We start from the raw sequence: 23,338 nt of genomic DNA on the forward strand, positions 1-23,338 counted from the left end.
CAAAATGTCCACACTTTCGTTTTGTACTTCAGAAATGGATTAATTAATCACTATTTTCTGACCACTGCACCGATTACACGCTTACCAAGGAGAATAACTGGAGTTGTTTGTACTCTTTCATTTTTATAGATACGTGAAAGATCACGAGACCGACTGTGGACTCAGTGAGAGAACCCCGACGGATTGTGGAGCGAGTTTACACATGGTGCAAAGAATTGCAAGCAGGTACAATCTCTTAGTGGAACTGGAAAATACGTTATTTGGATCCCCGGGGAAGAAACTTCGCCGTGAAGACCCAATCTATATATATAAAAGAGAACGCACAAAATCCTTTGTCCGCTCATCACGCTAATACGGCTGAACCGATTTCTTTCATTTTTGGGGGGTTGTTAGGATTTGGACCCTAGATGGTTTTTATCATATCACTTTAATTTTCAATTACCAGTGTCTTGAGATAATTGACCATTCAGGTGTCCATACGTACAAATCCTTTGTTATTAGTTCATCATAGGTATAAAAATAAACGTATTTATATGCAACCCGCATGACCCTGTGACTCGGCGGGTTAACATACATGACAGGCGTTATAATGGTTTTTATCATATCACTTGAAAGCGAAAAAGTAAAAATTATCTAAGTAACAAAGTTTATTGCGTTCGGGGGTGACCGCAGCGAAGCGGGGCGGGTTAACATAAATGACAGGCGATATAATGTTAACATTTACTGCAATCTTCTATGGTTTTTATCATATCACTTGAAAGCGAAAAAGTAAAAATTATCTAAGTAACAAAGTTTATTGCGTTCCGGGGTGACCGCAGCGAAGCGGGGTGAACGCTGCTAGTCACAGATAAACGTAGACTTGAGGCTCCTTAGCTCCCGTGAATATCCATTGCTTAACTCATTTGAAAACATATCGTATAGTTAACTAAGTATCATTTAAGTTTACGAAAAGAAAAAGACAAATGAAATCTTTCAGTCTAACGTCTCACGATTACGCCCTTTTGGTTAAGGAGGGCAAATTATTAGAGTAAGCAAATGATAATGAAAGAATGAGCGGAATGAAAATATGGGAGGAAACGGGAGTACCCTGAGAAAATCCACGGACGGGATGTTGTTCACCACAGATTTACTTGGCCGGGAATCAAACCAAGAACCCCGTGCACCAAAGATAAGCGCTCTACTACTGAGTCGTCGTGCCCTCTGCGAAAACAAAAGATTTCTGTGTCATTTCTGTTTAAAAAACATTAGTCTAGCTGTTTAACTTTCAGGATGCTATGCTCCCTGCGAAAACAAAAGGATTTCTGTTTAAATAACCTTAGTCTAGCTGTTTAAGTTTCAGGATGCTAATTTTATGACAATGGAGTTTAAATGCCAATATTAATCTTATTATGTATAATTATGCTATAGTAGTGGTTTTTCCTTTAATTGAACCATTTTCAGTAAAATCGAAAGTGCCCGTAATTTTGTACCCAGAAACCTGGAAACCCTGTCTATTAGCATCAGACAGACTAATGATAATACACATAGCGACATCTATTAGTGTCAGACAGGCGAGTGATAACACGTAGTGACATCTATTAATGTGGCTGTATATTAGGAATTATTGTGACGCAGACTGAGATGTTTTCCGTTCATTAGGAGTTGAGCTCCTCCGTGGCTAAGCGGTTAGCGTACGCGCCTTTGGCGCGGGAGTCCCGGGTTCGATTCCCGGCGGGAGCTCATGTGGTTCGGATTCCACGTTAATCAGTAGGTCCACGTCTCATATAGCCTCGCTGCTGAAAGGGACGCTAAACTAAAATCAACTCAATTCATTAGGAGTTTGTAGAGCAGATTGCTCTATAATAATGAAATTCAATTATTGAAGCTTAAATTCTGTATTGTAGGTAGAATACTTCCAGTAATATATTTTTCTCTTGTCTTTACAGGTTTGAAAATGCAGAGCGAAGTTTTCTTTCATATTTTTCTAGTTCTGAATACTTTACTTATTGTGTTAGTGGATAACGGATATGGGACACTTTCAAAACAAAATCGGAAGTCGAAGAAAAAGGAAGCAGATTTGAAGGTATGTCAGCGTAAGAAAATTTATACACTTGTTAAGCAATAGAGTATATATATGTTAGTATTGTATGATCAATAGAAGTATGATAATATGAACAGTAATTAAGTTCTGGGACAGTTATTTGTAGAGCAGGGCTCGGAAAACTTTCTTCTGACCGAAGCCAGTTCTGAAAATCAGGCACTGCAGTAATACAAATCCAATTCAGTCATTTCGTGCTCGTTGGTTTTCTCAGGGTTCTCCCGTTTCCTCCCACTTTCTTCATTCCACCCTATCACTCACCTGTCATCATCACCGTCTCCTTTAGCCTAACCGGCATAACCGTGGGACGTAAAACTTAAAGATTTCATTCAGGGTGGATTGATTTAAATCAGTCTGATTTAAATCACGATTTTAATCAAGATTTAAATCACTTGATTTTTTTAATAAAAATCGTTGATTTAAATCAAATTTCGAAATAAATTAATTTAAAGTGAAAATAAGTAAAATCCCGTTTCTGTTCTGTTATTTCGATTATGGAAGATAATAATCATAATACAATGAGACTCAAATGTATGTACAACACAGTATGAAAACGAGTATCATGCAGAGGATGATTAGGAAAATTCCCGTTTTGAACGGGTAACGGGAGAATCCTGCTTTCTTGTCTTCGTAACATAAGGTTTTTAAATCGTTAACTATTCCAACGGAGAAATCACCATCGACATTTAAGACAAAAATTCTTTTATGTCCACGTCTATTTGTTTGTTTCCAGATAATAGGGGCGTATTTAGAGGGGCCCGATCCCCTTTCCGAAACAAAAAATAAATAAATAAAACTTTAGGCGAAATTTATGTACTAAATACATAGAACGAAGTTCCTCGGGATCGTAATACGGCAAATTTTGGATGCGTTAAAATATCGAATAATACTTTTGATAAAGTGGATTCTTTCAAATATCTAGGATCAATATTAACAGATGAAAACGATATCTACGAAGAAATTAAATGTCGACTAAAAGCAGGAAATTCGTGTTATTATTCAGTTCAAAATCTCTTGTTGTCACGAATTCTGTCCAGGAATTTGAAGATTAAAATATATATGCTTGTTGTTCTCAGGGTGTCTAGCAAGCAAGCATAATCAAATTCCCTGACTTTCCCTGACAAAATTATAATTTTCCCTGACTCTGTCATTCTTTTTTTCTTAGTAACTCATGAAAAGTAACTTATATTTAAATCATGAAAATGAAATCTTTCAGTTTTACGTCCCACGATTATGTCGGTTAGGCTAAAGGAGACGGTGATGATGAGTAATGAATGAAATGAAGAAAGTGGGAGAACACCGAGAAAACCCACGACCACGGTGTTTGTCCACCACAAAGTTCGCACGGTGCAAGCTGGGATCGAACCAGGGAACCCAAGCACCGGAGGTGAACGCTCTACCAGTGAGCCACCGCGCCCCTAACTTATATTTAAAGTGAACTGTAAGTTTTCACCATTGTTTATATGCTTATACAATATTCTACAAACGTACAAACGAACCAATTCATTTACCTGTAATTTATGACTATTTTAATGGCATTCCTTCACCCCTCACAGCCTGGGAAAGATTTTACCCTGACACACAATGAAATTCCCTGACATTTTCCCTGACCCTGCAAATTTCCTGACTTTCCCTGACTGGTAGACACCCTGCTTCTATATGGTTGCGAAACATGGTCGCTTACTATCAGGGAAGAACGTAGACTGAAAGTATTTGAGAACAAGATCCTGAGCCGAATATTCAGACCCAAGAGGAGGGGAATGGGGGAAATTTCATAACGAGGAACTACATAATTTATACGGTTTACCAAACATTGCTAGGGTCATCAAGTCTAGGAGACTCAGGTGGGCAGGTCATGTAGCCAGGATGGAAGAAAATAAGAACACTTTCAAATTCTTAACTGGAAGACCAATCGGAAAACGACCATTAGGAAGATCTAGGCGCAGATGGGATGACAATATTAAGATGAATCTCGCAGAAATAGGAACACAAAATAGAAACTGGATCCAGTTGGCTAAGGATAGAAGTCAGTGGAGAGTTTCCGTGAACGCGGCAATGAACCTCCGGGTTCCATAGGCCATAGAGTTAAACAGTTAATTTTGGGCGAAATTTATGTATTTTAGATGTATTTCGTGCCGTTGCGCTGGGTAGTTTCGATGTTTTAAAAAATATACTCCTGCCAAATATCAGGAACTTTCGTGAAAAGAAAAGTGTCATGTTGATAAACGTTGCTGTACGTTTTTTTCTTAATGCTTAAGAAATACTGTTTCGGATTGAAATAGGTTAACGATTGAGGATTAATTCGAAATTAAACCAAAATACTTTCACTTAAATGGCATAATTGTCATTTAATATTAATTCCTAATGTTTTTTCTCCAGTTCGCGACTTGTATTATACGAGGAGAAAGATTTGATTTAAATCAAAAAAATCGATTTAAATCAAAAAAATCAACAAAAATGATTTTTATTAAAAAAATCATGATTTTTTTCCACCCTGATTTCATTTCATTTCCAATTCAGTCATTGAATTGCAATTACTATTCATAGCGATTACTTACAATTCATTCTCATTTATTAATGGCCTGCTGCAGTTAACAATTGACATATATTCATTTCCATTATTCATTGCAACTAACAATTAAATTTACAGATTAATTTTTAATTATTATTTCAATTGAAATGTGACCAACACTGGTCCTTTTTTTCGAAAAAAATAGTAAAAATCAACAGTAACTTTTTAAAAATGTTACCTACACACACGTTAATGTACAACTTGCAATATCAAAATCTAATCACCAACATTTAAAAGTTACTACTGATTTTGAGTTTTCTTTGATAAAACACTAAATTAAATAACATGTAAAATTCTTTGGAAAGCCAAAACTCTTCATTTACTGTGTGGCTGTCGAGGGCAATAGAACTGGTTTCTGTAGGAAGTATGACTATGAGAGAGGGGCATAAGGGAGCTGAGTAGAGAGAAAAAAGAAATGCCGAAATCACCAAAATAAATAGTCATCCGATTAAGATTGTTAGGGAATATGTAAAGGTGAGTGATTGTTAATCGTAACAAAAGATGCAGATTGTATGTTAAAATATTAATTGGCTGCTTGTCTGTATTATACTTTCTAGGTTGGCCCTGTGAGCGAGTCTGTGTTTGATCGTGGCCTTGTGGATGAGATAGTGAAAGGCAAAGATGTGGTCGCAGAGAACCAGGCCTATTTTCGTGACGTTGGTAGAAAGATGTTTGCTGGTGATGTCCTCGGGTATGTGACGCCAGTGAGTATTTAACGAACTTAGTGCATGTTTCAATATTGCTTTCTATTATACTGTAAGATTTTTTTATGTGCTAAATACGAGAGGCTTACCGACAGTAATGCAAAATGAGTTTTAACTTCTTGTTTAACTGTTGTAGATTGCTCGAAGTGCACATGTAGTTAGAGTGACCCTGTATGTGTGACTTTGAAAAATGATGTCCATTAGCTGGATTGCAAGCCTCCAGTATAGTATGTTGTATGTCCATTAGCTGCATTGCAAGTCTCCAGTATAGTATGTTGTATGTCCATTAGCTGCATTGCAAGTCTCCAGTATAGTATGTTGTAGCGTTTCAATCGAAACAATAAACAGGCTGCAGGAGCACAGCGTTTCATGTTATCGGGAGTCATTGGTATGTCTTTGTACACGGTATCCTTTACCATTTCCCACCGAAAAGAATATAAAGAGGTTTAAACAGAAGGGTAGGGAGGTTGGCAGATGCCCTTCTTCTAATCCAACGATGAGACACATTTCATCAAGACAGACCGTGGTGAATCGTGCACTGTGGACTGGACAGCCGTTGTTCTCGAACCTGGTCTTCAGTGGAATATCTTCTAATATCGGTGGAAATAGTCATCCTTACTAAGTCAGTAAGTCGACATACTTTTGGGCACCTAGTATCCCTTCAATGTAAAGGGGTCCTATGATAGGGACAGCTCACTATTGTACACTACACATTTGTGGGCGCGGTCGTTCTACTTGATGCAACTAGTGGGGATTGTCGACAGACCAATAATTCATATTTTGGCTGTTCACGTGCCATGAGGAGTAAATGTTGCTTCGTCAAAAAAAAAAAAAAAAATAATAATAATAATAATCAGGTGCATCCTAGCTTAATGCCCATTTATAGAATTGTAGCTTTTGGTGTAATGACAGTGAAGAATGCGAACAACACTTGGCTGACTCAGGCGAGAATTATCGCGATAGAACGTGTGCTAACGTGTGAATCTACAGCTGTTGCAGCTGAAACTCTCACAACTAATGAACGAGGACGTTCCTATGTACTGTAAAACAGACACCTGACCCCAAATCACACATATATAACATCGTTTGGCCCATGCCTGCTTCGTGCTTGTGCTGTTGAATGGGGCCATCAGCACTCATCCATGGCTTCTTTCACGTTATCAATCAAGATGTATTTGGATGAATACATGTGATAAAGACCATTGATATTGTAACCACTTGCACTTCCCTTTACATGATATTGCAAGGCAATGTTCCATTTAAAGACATCATTATTATTATGTTCTTTTACAAAACTACATTCGACTTTTTTGTAATGAGCTACGTATATCATCCCTTCCGTACACTTGACGTGTACGTCTGTGGAAACAGCATCAATGATATCTCCTATTTCCGACCTTTCCACGGTTCAAGTTTTATGTAAAGTTTATTTTATTTTTATTTGTTCGTCAGAAAATAACAGACATAGATCCAATAACAATTTCCTTTATAGTTTGTTTCTCCAACCGAAGTGCAATTCGCATATAAAGGGTTCCACCTTCTACATATGGTGGCTCGTGCTTAAATAATTCATCGTCTGCGGGAACTTGTGGAAGACTCCTCCGATGACTAAATGGCAACTAAACCCTGTTCGGCATAAGCTCTAAACTGCGATAAACAAAGCCAGTGAAACTAAATCTCGCTGATTTCCTGTTGTCCTACCGACGCTTTTACTCCTCCGCAAAATAGTTCATATGATTTGATTATTACTTTCACTATGAAGCTCCATATAAAACTGCTACATTATTATAAATGGCAAATATATAATACGGATTATCTAATAATGCTGCAATCAAGTGTGGCTAATGAAACAATAGAAATAAACACTAAGCATGCGCAATAATTATGGCGCCAATTCAACTGTGGGCGCGTGTTCTGCTTTCAAGCCTGATAGACGGCTGGCATGATTCCCGGTTCCGCGAGTGTTGTGGTGAAACACCAACAAGATAAACTTTTACTCACTAAGCAACAATTGTTTACCAGCGAAATTCAAATATTTTTTTTTGATCTTTCCAGTTTTTTTCTTTCTTTTCTGCTGCTGGAAGTATCTGGACAACACGAGACAGTATTGTAAAAATGTACGTGTATAATTTGCTCCTCCCCGTGGGGAGTGGGAGTGATATATCACTAGCCAATCGTATTTGTGACAAGCGGAAGGATACAAATATTTTGTTTATCGGAGTTTAGATCTTACGCTGAACAGAGAATAGAACCCTGACTTCAGACAATTGACAGCCGCTTGTCAAATCCACGTGTAGTCTTAGTTGCCTCAGTTACATACGCTGTCCTTTCAGTTAGTGATTAGTAAAATTTGGAGGCCTGGGAGGCCTAATTATTGGTAATGGGAAGAAAGAACAGACACAGTGGATGCTAAGACATAAAAACCCCGCAAATGTGGTCAAAAGAGGTTTCGAGGCAGGAAGGGATACTGTTGTAAAATTAAGCGTGAAAACTTCAAAGACATTTACCGAACTGCACTCCTATTGAGTGAACACACTATAAAATAAAAAATGCACTAAAACATATGTATATTTTCTTGTTTTGTTTTGCAGTGGAATTCTCACGGGTATGACATAGCAAAAATATTCGGAGGCAAAATGACGTATGTCTCTCCTGTGTGGCTACAGATTGTACGAATGTCTGGCAGATATGAGATCACTGGCCTTCATGATGTCGACAAAGAGTGGATGAAAGATGTTAGGCGTGGAAGACAAGTGAAAGGTATGTGAGTAATACATGCACTACCCATGATTGATCAAATTCAACTTCTGAAATGATAGTTAAAGATGTCATTCAGTTAAATCTTGTATTTCTGTTTAGACGTAGTTTAAGACAATATTGGGTAAGATAAGCGACAGATACGTTGAGGACACAAGTTTTTCTTTACCAGCAGGATTGTCAATTGATAAAGGAGAGTGGTGGCTCAGTGGTAGAGTTATCATCTCTGGTGCGTGGAATTCCTGGATCGATTGTAAACTATAAATTATTTTGCTTTAGTTTAACGTCCCACGGTTTTGCTCCGAGGCTAAGGTAGACGGTAATGAAAAAGATAAGCGAAATGATGGAATGACGAAAGTTGGAAGAAATGGGAGAACCCACTCACTTCGTGTTTGTGTATCACGAAGCTCTTGGCGCGAGCTGGGTTCGAACCAGGGACTCCACGCCCCAGAAATGAAAACTTCCACTCCTAAGCTTTTTCTGTGTTCCTTAATGCATTTTCTCGCTTGTATCTGATGTAACGATTTAGCGAAAGAGCCAATAGTGTTACTTTTAGTGACGTAATTACTTTATTACTACTTTCTGCTAACTAATTACTTATATGTAAGCGGCGCCTCCTAAAACTGGTAACAAGATTTCGATTTGTTATCTTTTAACGGTAATAACTTCTCAAGGCCTAAATAAATAAATCTGGTATTAGAAAATAGTAACTACAAAGAAGAGATCGATCCAAAAGTTCGAAAATATGGTTGAAACGGATACGGGCTTGGGTCTTTTACGATTGGACTCGTTAGAAGCGTAAGGGCATAGAATTGCATCGATCATAAATGTATGGTAACAATATAATGTAGAAATCAAATTATTCAGTTCAAATTTTATATCGAATCAGTGATTACACTGATTCGTAACGAGTTCTACTTAAAGTTTCCGAATACCTACAGCTAATACTAGAAAAATCCCAATCATAGATGAAATAAAAGTACCGGTGACACCAGGGACAACAGTGAAAGAGTTACCAAGTATAGTTACGAAAGTTAATGGCACCGGACATATTTTAGGACGTAATTGGATCGACCAGTTATACCAGAGATGGAGGAACAGTTTAGAAACCACATAAAATACAATAGATATAGCTATGGGAATATGAAGCGTTGGAAGCAAACAATGGTGATAATGAGAAGAAACAGGTAAGCAAAATAGGAAGAGTGGAATATAACAAAGTGACAAGGAAAGCAATACATGGAAAATGTTGCTAGACAGCAACTCAAGGAGAAAGATATCGAAGAGAAGGAAACGAACGAGAACAAATCTGGTTAATCCAAAGAGAAAGGAATCGAGGAAGAAGGAAAAGAACGAGAACAAATCTGGTTAATCCAAGGAGAGAGGAATCGAAGAAGTAGGAAAAGAACGAAAACAAATGTGGAAAATCTGGTTAATCCAAGGAGAAAGGAATCGAGGAAGAAGGAAAAGAACGAGAACAAATCTGGTTAATCCAAGGAGAAAGGAATCGATGAAGGAAGAGAACGAAAACAAATCTGATTAATCCAAGGAGAAAGGAATCGAAGAAGAAGGAAAATAACGAGAAGAAATCTGGTTAATCCAAGGAGAGAGGAATCGAGGAAGAAGGAAAAGAACGAGAACAAATGTGGAAAATCTAGTTAATCCAAGGAGAAAGAAATCGAGGAAGAAGGAAAAGAACGAGAACAAATCTGGTTAATCCAAAGAGAAAGAAATCGAGGAAGAAGAAAAAGAACGAGAACAAATGTGGAAAATCTGGTTAATCTAAGGAGAAAGTAATCGAGAGAGAAGAAAAAGGACAAGAAGTAATTCTCAAGAATGCAGCGAGGGAAAAAAGAAAAAGACGAGAACAGATTCTGGAAGATATGGTTAGTAGCAAGGAGGAAATTGAAGAATGAAAAGTACTAGGCCGAATTTTGAAGATCTAGTTAACCCAAAAGAGAAAGGAATAGAAGAGGAAGTAAAAGGGCTAAGATAAATTCTGGAGGATCTGGTTAACCTCAAGGAAAAAGGGATCGAGGACGAAGAAGAAGAAAAAAGACAAGAACGAATTCTGGAAGATCTTGTTAACTACAAGGAGAAAGCAATTGAGGAAGAAGAAGAAGGATGGGAACGAATTCTCAAGAATCCAGTTAACCCTAAGGAGAGGGAAATCAAGGAAAAGAAGTACAATACTGCGGACGAGTTCTGAAAGACCTGGTTAGCCTCAAGAAGAAGCGCATTGAAGAAGGAAAAGGACCAGGACAAAGTTTGAAAATCTTAGTTAACCCCAAGGAGAAAGGTAAAAGAATAAGACGAATTCTAGAAGATCTTGTTAATCTCAAGGAGGAAGGAATCGAGGATGAAGAAGAAGAAGGAGATGAGGATTAATTCTGAAAGGTCTTGTTAACTAAAAGGAAAAAGGAAGCGAGGACGCAGACGAATTCTGAACGATCTGGTTAACCCCAATGAGAAAAGAATCAAGAAAGAAGAAAGGAAAGGATGAGGATGAATTCTGGGAGATGTAGTTAACCCCAAGGAGAAACAAATCGAAGAAGAATAATGAATGAATAGGACCAGAATGAATCTGGAAGGTATGGTTAATCCTAAATAGAATTAATTAAAGAGAAAAGAAAAGAAGGAATTGTGAAGAATCTTGTTAACCCTAAAGTGAGAAGTATCGAGGAAGAAGCAAAAGGACGGGGACGAATTATGAAAGATGTTGTTAACTTTAATGAGAAAAGAATCGAGAAAGAAGAAGGAAAAAGATGAGGACGAATTCCGGACGAATGAGGACTGGTTAACCCCAAAGAAAAAGGAATCAAACGAAAGGAAGGAGAAGAATGAGGACCAGTTCTGGTAGATCTGGTAAACTCCAAAGAGAAAGGAGTCGAGAGTGAAAATAGAAAAGAACGAGCACTAATTCTGTAACATCTGGTTATCATTTTTAAAAAACGGAGGGAGGGGAGTATGTGTAAAGATTGATACAAGGTGTGATCAAAAAAATACAGTGAATAATTTTATTAGAAACAAAGTAATTAGCTTACATGGAATTTGATTTAATCTCCTTCACTGTCCTTGGCTAGCAATGCTCTTATTCCAGCGTTGAATCCATGACTGAAAACATTTCTGGAAGGATTCTTTTGAAAGACCATTCAACTGCTTTTTCGTGGCCCTCTCAATGTCAGGAATGGTGTCAAAACGTTTTCCTTTAAGCAGAGTTTTAATTTTTGGGAAGAGCCAGAAGTCACATGGTGTTATATCCGAAGAGTATGATGGATGTGGATAGACATAATATTTGTTTTCGGGCAAAAGCTCGCGGATCAAAAACTAGGTGTGTGGAGACGAATTTTGCATTCACTCTTATTTGAAGTGTCGGTTAAAATGCTTGGGCTGATAAGTTTTTAGCTTTATTAAAAAAATAAGACAAAATTAATTTTTTTGATGGATTTATTCAACATACTCTCCCTTCAATTCGATGCATTTTTTGCTTCGGGCCTGCAATTTATTTAGGCCCTCTAAATAAAACACTTTTGGTTGGGTGTCAAACCATGAGTTTACTGCTGTAATTGCTTCAGAAATGGTGGCGAATTTTTGCTCCTTCAAGTATTTCTTTAAATTTGAGAATAGGTGGTAGTCTGATGGGACCAGGTCAGGTAAATATGGTGGGTGGTGCAAGTTTTCAAACTCTAAGCTAGCCAATTTTTGCATCGCAACATTGCTCTTGTGAGGAGATGCGTTGTCTTGAAGGTAGACAACTTTTCGGGACAACTTTCCACGGCGTTTTTGCTTCAGCTCTTAGTGAAGTCTTTCCAGTAATGATGCATAGTGAGCTCCGGTTATGGTGTTACCTTGTTCTAGATAATGAACAAAGATTACCCCATCTTTATCCCAAAAAACACTGGCAAGAACATTTGAACTTGATTTTTGCACACGAAACTTTTTTGGTCTCGGTGAACCACTGTGACGCCACTCTTTTGATTGTTCCTTTGTCTCTGGATCATAGAAATAGATCCATGTTTCATCCTCCGTGACCAAACGTTCCACAAAATTAGTTCCTTCCTGCTCAAAACCTCTTTGGAAGCAAGCCCTCTTGCACGCTTTTGATCGGCTTGCAAACATTTCGGCACACATTTGACAGAAAGTTTGTTCATGTGCAAATGATCACGAATAATGACACCAACGCGTTCACGGGATATACCTAGGCCTCTGTTATACTTTTAGCAGAAATTCGTCTGTCTGTGAGAATCATTTCATGAACCTGTTCAATGATTTCTGGCACAATCACTATGGATGGTCTCCCAGGGCGGGGGTCATCTTCAGTGCCAAAATGGCCTGTCTTAAATTTCACAACCCAGTTCTTCACTGTGGCATAACAAGGTGCATGGACCCCCAATGTTTGTTGCATCTCACCATGGATCGTCTTTGCAGATTTTTCCTGGAGGAAGAGGAACTTCATTACCGCTCGACTCTCAACATCGTTGAACTTGGGCTGCCCTGCCATCTCAAGCACTCACCTAAAAAAAAAAAATAATAATAATAACTTTCCTTAGTACCAATGTTTTAATATTTCGTCACAAACATAGACACATGTAGCTTTCAAATAAAAACAAATATTATAAATATCGGAAGGGGGAAGGGGGCAAAGCTAAGGACTTCCCAGCACGCCCTCGTACAGACTTGTACGAGATGCTAAGTTCTTCAGTGGGCTTTCGAATAGTTATTTGCCTGTTTGAACGAACAATTTTTGCCACGTTTTGCACCTTTTGTTCTGTTTTTGATATTAATGGACGTCTTGAACGTTGCTCGTCTTCTACCGACTCATTTCCGTTTCTAAATCGCTCACATCACTTGTAAACATTCTTCAGAATTACAGCATTATCGCCATTACACCAATTTCAACATGTCACGAGTTTCTTTGGTACTTCTTTGCAACCTGAAACAGAACTTAATATTCACGCGTTTTTCGAAATCCATGATGCGTGACAAACACGGTAAACACCACCTCACTTTAGCGGTTCTGGATGCTCACTGACAAGTCAAAGCGTGTTCCAAATTGACACTGCCTGTCTCAATGGATCAGACTATCGGATAAATTACATCAAATGGTTGTAGCATCAGAAGTTTCTGCTAAAAAAAATCATTCACTGTATGTTTTGATCACACCTTGTACTTACACAAGGGTTTGTTTCATAAAAGATAAAGGTTACTAGCTGAACCTGTGCTCTCTACACAGCGCATCGTTCACATGGGCATAAATCTCTTTGCAATTCCTCACATCTGTACATGTCCCTTTACGGACACAAGTGAAAGACATCTTGATAAAAATCGGCAGGATATACCATAGAGGGGAGATTTTTTTCGATTACTTTTTCAATATCTCGCACCGTTTGCAAGATTTGAGCCTACTTCCAGTTGGAGTTTTTAATTAATATATGATCAGTGTTTTCTTTTGGATGCAGTATGTAATAAGCAAATACATAACACACACAATTAATAATAATGCCAGTGATATATGGTGTTCATTGGGCAAAACACTCCAGACAATAAAGATTCAACTTAGACTGGAGAAATTGTTATCCTTCGTTTTTCATTATCATTTGGCCATGAAACAAACGCCTGAGAGATATGCAACCCCTGTATACAATCATGTGGTGTTGGAATGTATAGTGCATAGGATATGATCTTAGTTTTTTTTTTTTTTTTTTTAATTTCAACACTTCCAGTGTACCCATAAAAATGTAATAAAGAAATAATGGCCATGTTTTTTTTAATATTCAGTTAGAACTGAACAATCTACGCATAATTTGCAGTCGATCAGTGGAAACGTCATCTTTCTAGAGCCTGTAGTTTCCGAGATCTCATTGTCGAAAGGATTGGCCACAAACATATAAACGTCCACAAATGTATAGTTTAAAAGAACTCCAAAGATGGCAGCACAATTCATTTGCATTGATTTTGGAGACAATAATTTTAAAAAGATAAATTTTATGAAAAAGATCTATTTAAATTATTTATTTATAAAGTACACATATAAATATTTGTCTTTGTTAAACGTGAAATCACAAATAACCGTAAATCAAAGGTTTGAAATCCGAAGTTATAGGTTGGGGTTCAGGGTTTTTTTGTTGGTCTTGTGGCATTTTAATAGATAGGTGGTCAGTCTAGGTATGGTTCTGTGGATAGATAAATAATAATGTTGATTATTGTTAATAACGAATAAAATATTATACTTAGGTTATATCTGTCTGGTAATATGCTTACAGAGTAAAGATGATTTAATTATGAAAGTTATTGTTTCTATTTTCATTGAATTTAAAATATCAATGAGATTGAAATTTTAACCCTAACATGTATTTAAAATAAGGAAATGGAGTGTAAAAATGTTTAAAAAGGGACTTCCTTCAGGACTATTTGATGATGATAGCTCAATATTGTTAGGTCGGACTACAGCTTTTCTTTTTTCCTACACTGATTCAACTTTGCCATTCTAATACATATTTAAAGTCACATTTTTTTCTTCTTTGTAGTTATCCCACGTGTTCTGCTTGATGGCTGGGTGGATGACGATTACATTGCTCTGGTTTCCGATAAAGATGATCAAAAGAAGTTCGCTTCCACATTGTCTAAAATTTGCAAGGTAATGTATCACAAGAAAAGTTTTGTTTGTTCTCGAATCGTCTCTAATTATAGGATTAATTTTTCGTCCTTTATTTTTCTAAACAAGATCAATCACTAGGATTTATGGTACGTGATCGATAAACTCATCCAGTCTTAACCTGAAACGGAGTTTCGATAGAACTTCTCGAACTTAATACAGATGTGAAATATTACGATGTACAGATCTTTGGCTCCTGAGTTATAGGCCATAGTGAAAGGATATTGTACTTTATATTGGATGCTATCGATGAAACTCGACGTCATACTGCTCACGATCATAAGAGTGCGCCACCGCCGCATTCCGTGCAAGACAAGTCAAGACATATCTGAACAAGTTCACTAGCGGCGGCTCTGCGAGTGTGCTTATCGTCTGTAAACATTATATTGTAGAGTGAAAGGTATAGTGCGCGCGGTCGAAACCAAAAATGGATACCAAAATGGTACAGCGAACGAATATGCTGTTATGTTTCAAACTTGGAAAATCAGCAAAGGAGACTCCTGAAATGCTGACAACAGTTTACGAAGAACGTGTTGTCACCTTGAAGTGTGTTTATGAGTGGTTTAAACGCTTCCGAGAAGGGCAGGACACCGTGGAAGACGTCCCTCAGATTGGCTGGCCTGTAATTGCATGTATCCCGGACAACGTACAGAAAGTGAAGAAACTTTTGTCCCAGAATCGTCGTATGATAATGCGAATTATAGTGGAGGAAGTAGAAATTGATCATGAGTCGCCTCACCTCATAATGACCTATCCCTAAAGATGATTACGGCAGGAGTTTCCAGGACTTGTGCAGCTGTCCCTAGAAGTGCATTAAAATCAGCGAAAATTATTTCGAAGGACAATAATTGGTGTTTCAGGTAAGACAACAATCCATTCGAAATATAGGCACATTCACCGAACTTTCTGGACAGAGGTTTTAATTTGGTGTGCAGACCGTTGGTTGACGAGTTATTGAGCATGCATTTTAGATTTAGACGTAGTGAAATGATAAAATTTTACTAAATCGCAGTCGATAAAACCCATTCGATCGTAAACAAACTTGATGATGGTAGACGTTTACGAGCTCCGTATGCTCAGTGCGATCTGAACCAAACTTGACATGGTAGTACACGTTGACAAGCTTCATATGCTTAGTCCGATCTTGACTAAACTTGACATGATGGTAGACATTGACGAGCGTTATGTGCTTAGTCCTATCTTAACTAAACGTGACATAGTAGTAAACGTTGACAAGCTTCGTATACTTAGTCCGATCTTAACTAAAGTTGACATGATGCTAGACATTAACGAGCTTTGTGTGCTTAACTGTCATGGTGGTAGACGTTGACGAGCTTCTATAACAGTGAAGTGTAGTGGTACAGTGTTGGAGCTACGTGTGCTGAAAATATAGAATGGAGAAGTCTGATATGTGGGAAGAGATGGTAATAAAGGAATCTGGATCTTATACTATGAATTTAGTTCAAATGTATAATACCGATAGTATAACATAGCAAAATGTCAGCAATGTCACAAAATATTGATGCATTTGGAAAACGAAATTGAGTGATGCCATTTTTACGTCCTTTGTCAGCTCCGAAGCTATATAGAATGGGACCTATAGTGGGATCCGTACAACTATGAAAGAGAAAAATAACAATGAAAACTAAGAAGAAACGTACAACAAAAACATGTCCGAGGCGGGATTGAAACCCGTGATTCCAAATATGTCGGTTGTCTAGCCTTCAAGACCACACGGCTATCCGGGCAGACTTAAAACGAAATGAGGTAGTAAAAAATAATTATATTTCCAATGTGAATATGGTAATATTACAGTGTAGAAACATTATCATATGGTATGTAGGAGAAGTAAAATAATACGTCACTTAGCACGAAAGACATAAACCAATCCAAATATTGATAATCTGGAAAACCAATTTACAGAATTAGAAAACATGTGTTTCTTTCCTCGCGTGTATCATTTTGTTTTCGCAAGTTGTCTGCTTATTCGCCGGGGCTACAGAAGTATAATGCAAAACCCTCACTTTTTCTTATGCATCCCTTTATCACTATCTGCCGCCACATATTAGACTTCTCCAATGAACATTTTCAGCACACATAGCTTTAATAGTGTGCAACGCTTTACAGTTATGTTTAGTGATAATAGTGCATTTTAAATCTGTGCACACTTGCATATGGTGCTGTTTCAATCAAAATATTTTTATGCTGAGTTGACAACACTGCTTCACCTGTGGCAACACTATTTGTGGTTTTCGATGGGGTATTTTGTTCTCATTATATTGTGCAACTTTTGTTTTGATTGCTTTAACGATTTTGAAGATATTTACTTTAAATGTATTTTTTGGATATTCAAATTTTGAAGCCCCGTAACTCCTATCCTTCTACTCCATATCCCCTTAAATTTTGCTCATTTTCATTTCTCATGATGCTCTATCAAATGTGCTATGTGGCAATCCAATTTGAGCGACAACTTGTGGGACCTCCCCGTGTGAGCATTTGGCACTTTCTTGTAGAACAATGCAAAACAGTCGGAACTCTCACAGAATGTTTAAGACCTAAAAATCTTAATCAGACTTTTGGATGAGAATTGCGGTCTCTCACTTTTGTTTGTGAAATTGAAGTAGTTAACATGTTCTAAAGTTTCCCTTTTTACATTTTTCCTTTATGAGTTACTAATATTGCTAGTTTTATCAACATATCAAAACCTTATCCTGAAAAAACTAAATGTCGACTGAAAGTAGGGAATTCGTCTTATTATTCAGTTCAAAATCTTTTGTCGTCGCGAATTCTGTCGAGTAATGTGAAGTAAAATAATACGCTTGTTCTGCTGTATGGTTGCGAAACATGGTCGCTTACTCTGAGGGAAGAACGCAGACTGAAAGTATATGAGAGTAAAATCCTTAGACGAATATTCGGACCCAAGAGGAATGGGAATGGATAAAACTTCATAACGAAGAACTGCATAATTTATACGGTTTACCAAACATTGTTAGGATAATCAAGTCTAGGATTCTTAGGTGGATAGGTGATGTATTCAGAATGGAAGAAAGTAGGAACGCTTTCAACGTTTCAACTGAAAATGCAATTGGAAAACGGCCATTAGGAAGACCTAGGCGCAGATGGGAAGACAGTATTAAGATGGATCTCGCAGAAATAGGAATACAAAGTAGAACTGGATCCAATTGGCTGAGGATAGAAGTCAATGGAGAGCTTTTGTGAACGCGGCATTGCATCTTCGGGTTCCATATTTTTTAAAGCTAGTTAGTTATTATTGCTACTTTTTACTGATGTTCTTGTCTTATAGTTGTTTATTTATTCTTTTAGCTTTTTCGTACCCACTGTTTTAATTGTTGTAGTTTTTTTCACTTTGTTGAATTTATACTTTTTAGAAGTTTTATTTTAAATTTGATATGTGTACAGAATGTGTTGGTCATGGGCCTTATCATAACGGAAACAAATAGCTTCCTTGCTGACGTTCCTACTGAACTCGCAATAATAAATAAATGAAATGATGCTCGTAAATAACGTTTAATGACACCTAGGTACATAAAACTAGAATGAATAGGAAGAAACAAACAAACAAAAGTGGGTGGGGAAACTGCTATGGAGGTATAGAATCCACCGTAGTAAAAGACGTGAAAACTCTTACTACGATGAGACAAACACCGTGTGCGTGGGTTTCCTCGGGGTTCTCCCGTTTCCTTCCACTTTCTTCATTCCACCATTTCATTCATTACTCATCATCACCGTCTCCTTTAGCCTAACCGGCATAATCGTGGGACGTAAAACTCAAAGATTTCATTTCATTTTCTTACTACGATGATCAGGTGTCATCACGACATTTCTTCCTGATGTTATATTTCTTTACTACATTGTTGACACTTCTATTTTTCATCCTTGTTTTAGGTGGGGACACGGTCGAAAAAGAATAAAAGGCTTTTTCAGGCCAGCCAATTCACACCAGGAAAATGCCGGGATGGTACGTAACATACAGGTCCCAGGATGCTTCCTACCTTCCCTTTTCTCGGATAGTGAGATCGCTGAGGGACGTCATTCCTTTTACCTGACAGGCTAGCATAGCCAGGTGCTGATAGCCCAAAAATCTAATTTCTAATCCTAATCATCGTTGTTTTATTAACCATGACCGAGTTCCAGGAAAAGTCAAAAGCTGGGTATTCATATATGTAGGAATTAGAGCCAAAAGCTCGATATTTAATGCAAGGAATTAGAGGCTAAAACTGGGTATTTATAGGTACATAAATTAGAGCTAAATCTAAGTAAAATTATTCTGAAAGTACCTACACGCCTGACAGACTTAAGTGAAGCAAATGGTATTGTGTAAATAAATGTAACATATACGACGGGAATTCAAAAAGTAAAGGCACTATTCTAATGATAGAAAACTGAAACATATCTTATTTTTCTACGTAACCTTTCTGGATTTCAATGCACTTTTCCGAACCTTTCACAAGTTTTTTTTTTTTTTTTCGTCAGGAAAAAAAAAAGTTTTTCGGTTGCATCTGTAACCAATTTTGCACCGCAGCAATGACGTCTTTACCGCTTTCAATTCAAGATGGAATACGCTGAACCACGGCACGGTTTTCCCTCACCATACCCGCAACGACATTCACATTGTTCTCAGTAATTGACGCCGATGGCCTGCCCGATCTTGCCTCGTCACAAGTTTTTCCCTGTTTGAAGCGCTCTATCCATTCGTAGATCTTTCTTCGCGATAAACAGCTGTCATCACACTGTGCTTGCATTCGACGAATAATGTCCGTACGTTTCACACCTTCCGCATACAAAAGGCGAATCACTGCTCTCATTTCCTCTTTGGTGCAGATCGCCAATGGAGCTGCCATGTTTACCGGTCTGCTACACTCCAACGACTAATGCAGGAATACGAGTGACACGTTATCTCGAAGTGTTGCCAACTACACTCACTCAGCTCTAGTTACTAGCAGTGTTGCCAACCTCTGGAAAGAGAAATTGCAAATGTGCCTTTACTTTTTGAATTCTCCTCGTATTAAGAATACATTGAAGTTTCTTAAGTGAATGTTTGTAGATGATATTTAGTGGTACTAAAATGGGGAGTATGTATCTTCTTTCCCCACAGGTGCATGGTTTCGATGGCATTGTCCTCGAAGGTACAGCAGGGAAAACATTTAGTCCTGTGATTAATTATGTAGGACAAACTTTACGGAAAGCAGGGCTGGTATTTATAATTGTAATACCTCCAATACGAGAGTAAGTATTATTTTTTATTTATTTATTATGAACGATATCAACTATGCTTATGAATAAATTCACTTGTGTACTTGTACAAGGTGGTGAATAAAATGAGATTTCTTCAGGAGTAAGTGTTCAGGGTGTCTACTAAAATTCCCAAATGAAATTTCTTGACTTTTTCGTGGCCTTTTCTTTACCAAATCATAAAATTTCGAAACATTGAGAAACTAATAACAATACCTATATTCTTTAGCACTTATCTATGATATTTCTACTTTCAAAGGCTATTTCCTGGAGCAATGAAAACTTTTTGGCTTCTCACAGTTGAATAAACTGCTTAGATGCGTAGGTGGTTTTGGCGATACGATGAGCATTTGCATCTCCACTGCTCAGTGATGTCAGCTGAAGAACAATCTCAAGGAATTTGGGTGCGAATTAGGCCGAATTTTCATGTATGCGAAAGCGTGCTTTGCTTGCGATTTGGTAACGTCTAAAGCCGACCATAGACATTTTTGGCGGTGAATTTTGACGTTTTATAGAATAAAATTTTCCAGTATCCAATTATATTTGTACAGATAAAAAAAAAATCGTGACCCAAAAGCTAAATTTCGTGACTTTTTCTTGACTTTCATGACTGTTTTCTGATTTCTTGACTTTTTCATGACTTTCGTGACTGATAGACACCCTGATGTTGGATATTATGTAGTAGCTAGATTATCTCTTACAATCATTGACATTATTAAACACTAGAAATACTTGTAGAATAATATGAGAATGAAGTCAGGAATAAACACGAAAGTAGAAGTAAATTTTGCTGGCTACTGAGGGTCATTATGAGCTTATGAAACGTTCGCCGAGCTCTTCGCATGTCACCTATAATTTTCCAAACGATAAGAAGAGCTCCTTCGTGGCTAAACGGTTAGCGTAGTCGCGTTTGGCGTGGGAGACCCGGCAGGAGCTCATGTAGATCGGATCCCACGTTAAGCTGTAGAGCTATGTCTCATATAGCCTCGCTGCAAAAGGGAACACTAAACTGAAAAATCAAATCCAAAGCATGAGAGTTGATAAGATCCATCTTTAGTCCGTAATAGAATTTCTCTCTTCCTCGTATCAGTCTGGAAATGAAATGAAGAGCCCTTGCGGATATACAGGATGGATCATTTATCTTGATATTTCCTTGTAATTTTTAAACTAACAGATAAAAAAGCTCTGAAATTTTATACGATGGAAATATCGAAAGGGGTAGTCTGCGATACCATCAGATTAACAGTGTTACCAACCTAACAGTTACATTTTTTTTTTTCAAATAGCACTGCGCTGGGTTAATACATATTTTTAAATCTGGGAACCGCGGTGGCTCAATGGTAGAGCGTCCACATCTGGTGCATGGGGTTCTTGGTTCGATCCCAGCTCGCGCCAACTGAACTTTGTGGTGGACAGACACCGTGTATGTGGATTCCTCGGGGTTCTCCCGTTTCCTGCCGCTTTCTTCATTCCCCATTTCATTCATTTTCATCATCACTGTCTCCTTTAGCCCATCTGACATAAACGTGATACGTAAAACGTAAATTATCACATGTATTAACGTTGAAAACTAAGGGTAGTACGGAGCCACAAATATTCAAATTTTGGAGGCCTCTACATCAGTAATAACTCAACTGAGGATGATGTACACCCAAAGTGCCTCCATACATCCTACGTGACGTATTTCGATTAAATAGGAACGGTTATAAGTAATTAAAAATACGATTTATTTTTGAAACTGCTTAGATAAACACCACACCCAAATCACATAGATAGTTTCCACTAGTTGTAAATATAATACCGTTTACAGCAATATGGTAACTTAAACCGTTCAAGAAATATAGTAAACACTGGTAAAGTTAGCAGCACTTCTTAAAATTCTGTAATTCCGGGAACTTGTAATTATAACTACAAAAAACTACTGTTGTAATGTTACAGATCCAAAGGAAACCAATAATTGTTTTAGAGGATTCTCACAAATATGCCATTTTAAACCTATAGCAATCTTCACCAATATTTTTCATATCTCCGAAGCGGTTTGAGATATGTAATGGCTTGTTATTTTTAGCTGTATTTCTTAATTGTTTATAGAGCATAAAGAATATAATTTAATATTCTAATGAAATTTACTCCCCTGAGACGTATTGCAATGGCTATCAGAACTGCTCAAATGGTCAGGACATTTCGGACAAAATATTCGAGTGTCCTTCATTAGCAATGATAAGCGTGCTGGCTCAGGTGTAAAATGAACATGAAGCGTGGTTTCCTTGGTTCGTACTCAGCTCATGTCAAGTGAACTTTGTGGTAGGCAAACACCGTGTGCGTGAGTTTTCTAGGGATTCTCCTGTTTCCTTCCACTTCCTGCATTCCACCATTTTATTCACTATCATTGTCACCGTCTTCCTTAGCCTCGGTGCATAATCGTGGGACGTTAAAATATAAATGTCATTTCATTTCAGCAATGAAAATGAAATGAAATGAAATCTTTTAGTTTAACGTCCAACGATTATGCCTGTTAGACTAAGGGAGATGATGATTAAAGCAAGTGAATGATTATGAAAGAATTGGTGGAGTGAGAAAGTGGGAGGAAACGAGAGTATTCCGAGAAAATCCACGAGCACGATGTTGTCCACCACAAACTTACTTGGTCGGGGATCGAACCAAGTACCCCACGCACCAGAGGTAAGCGCTGTACCACTGAGCCACCGTGCCCCTACTCATTTCAGCTATGGTCAATAGGGTTATATTGTCGTGTGCAAAACGTCGTCATACGGCAAGATTCTGTAATTTCAGTAGAAATAATGAAATAATTTTTAGCACCAATTATACTGAAAGGCAGAAGTCACTTACCCACTTACAATACGATTTTTTTTTCTATTCTAACTAGAAGGTACAGACTACAAACTTACTAATACATTTTTTTTTCATGTCCATATATTACACGCATGAATGGAGGAGGGGATTTCAAGATTGGAGGGCAGATCATGAACAAGATCAGGTGTGCAGATGATTACGGTTATTATAGCTAGAACCGAAGAAGGACTACAGGAGATGATTCAAAAAGTAGACGCTGGGGAGATATACTGAATGGAAATCAACATTGAAAAATCGAAAGTGGTGAGAATATTCCGTGGAAACGCGTCCTTACACATCAGAGTAGAACAAAGAGAACGTGAAGAGGTCGACTATTTCAAGTATCTGGGAAGTATTTTGACGAGAGACGCTTACTGCACTAAAGATATCAGGTCAAGGTTTGCCATAGCCAAAGAAACATTCAACAAGAAACGATCACTCTTAACTATACCCTGGCCGGTGAACGA

The 23,338-nt window shown here is 37.7% G+C and overlaps 1 protein-coding gene across 1 annotated transcript in view; it reads left to right on the top strand.

Moving 5' to 3' along the window:
- The window catches only part of LOC145684253 (chitinase domain-containing protein 1), a 42,007-nt gene that overhangs the window by 6,347 nt on the left and 12,322 nt on the right, over nt 1-23,338 (top strand). Inside the window, exons 2-6 of the mRNA XM_081756376.1 lie at nt 1,926-2,062; nt 5,207-5,353; nt 7,945-8,113; nt 14,638-14,747; nt 19,882-20,012. Coding sequence (XP_081612502.1) covers nt 1,934-2,062; nt 5,207-5,353; nt 7,945-8,113; nt 14,638-14,747; nt 19,882-20,012 — 686 coding nt within the window. The 5' untranslated portion in view covers nt 1,926-1,933. The remainder of the gene's footprint in view (nt 1-1,925; nt 2,063-5,206; nt 5,354-7,944; nt 8,114-14,637; nt 14,748-19,881; nt 20,013-23,338) is intronic.

This window comes from Thermobia domestica, chromosome 4 (genome assembly GCF_964235325.1).
Source record: "Thermobia domestica chromosome 4, izTheDome1.hap1.1, whole genome shotgun sequence".
NCBI lineage: Eukaryota > Metazoa > Arthropoda > Insecta > Zygentoma > Lepismatidae > Thermobia > Thermobia domestica.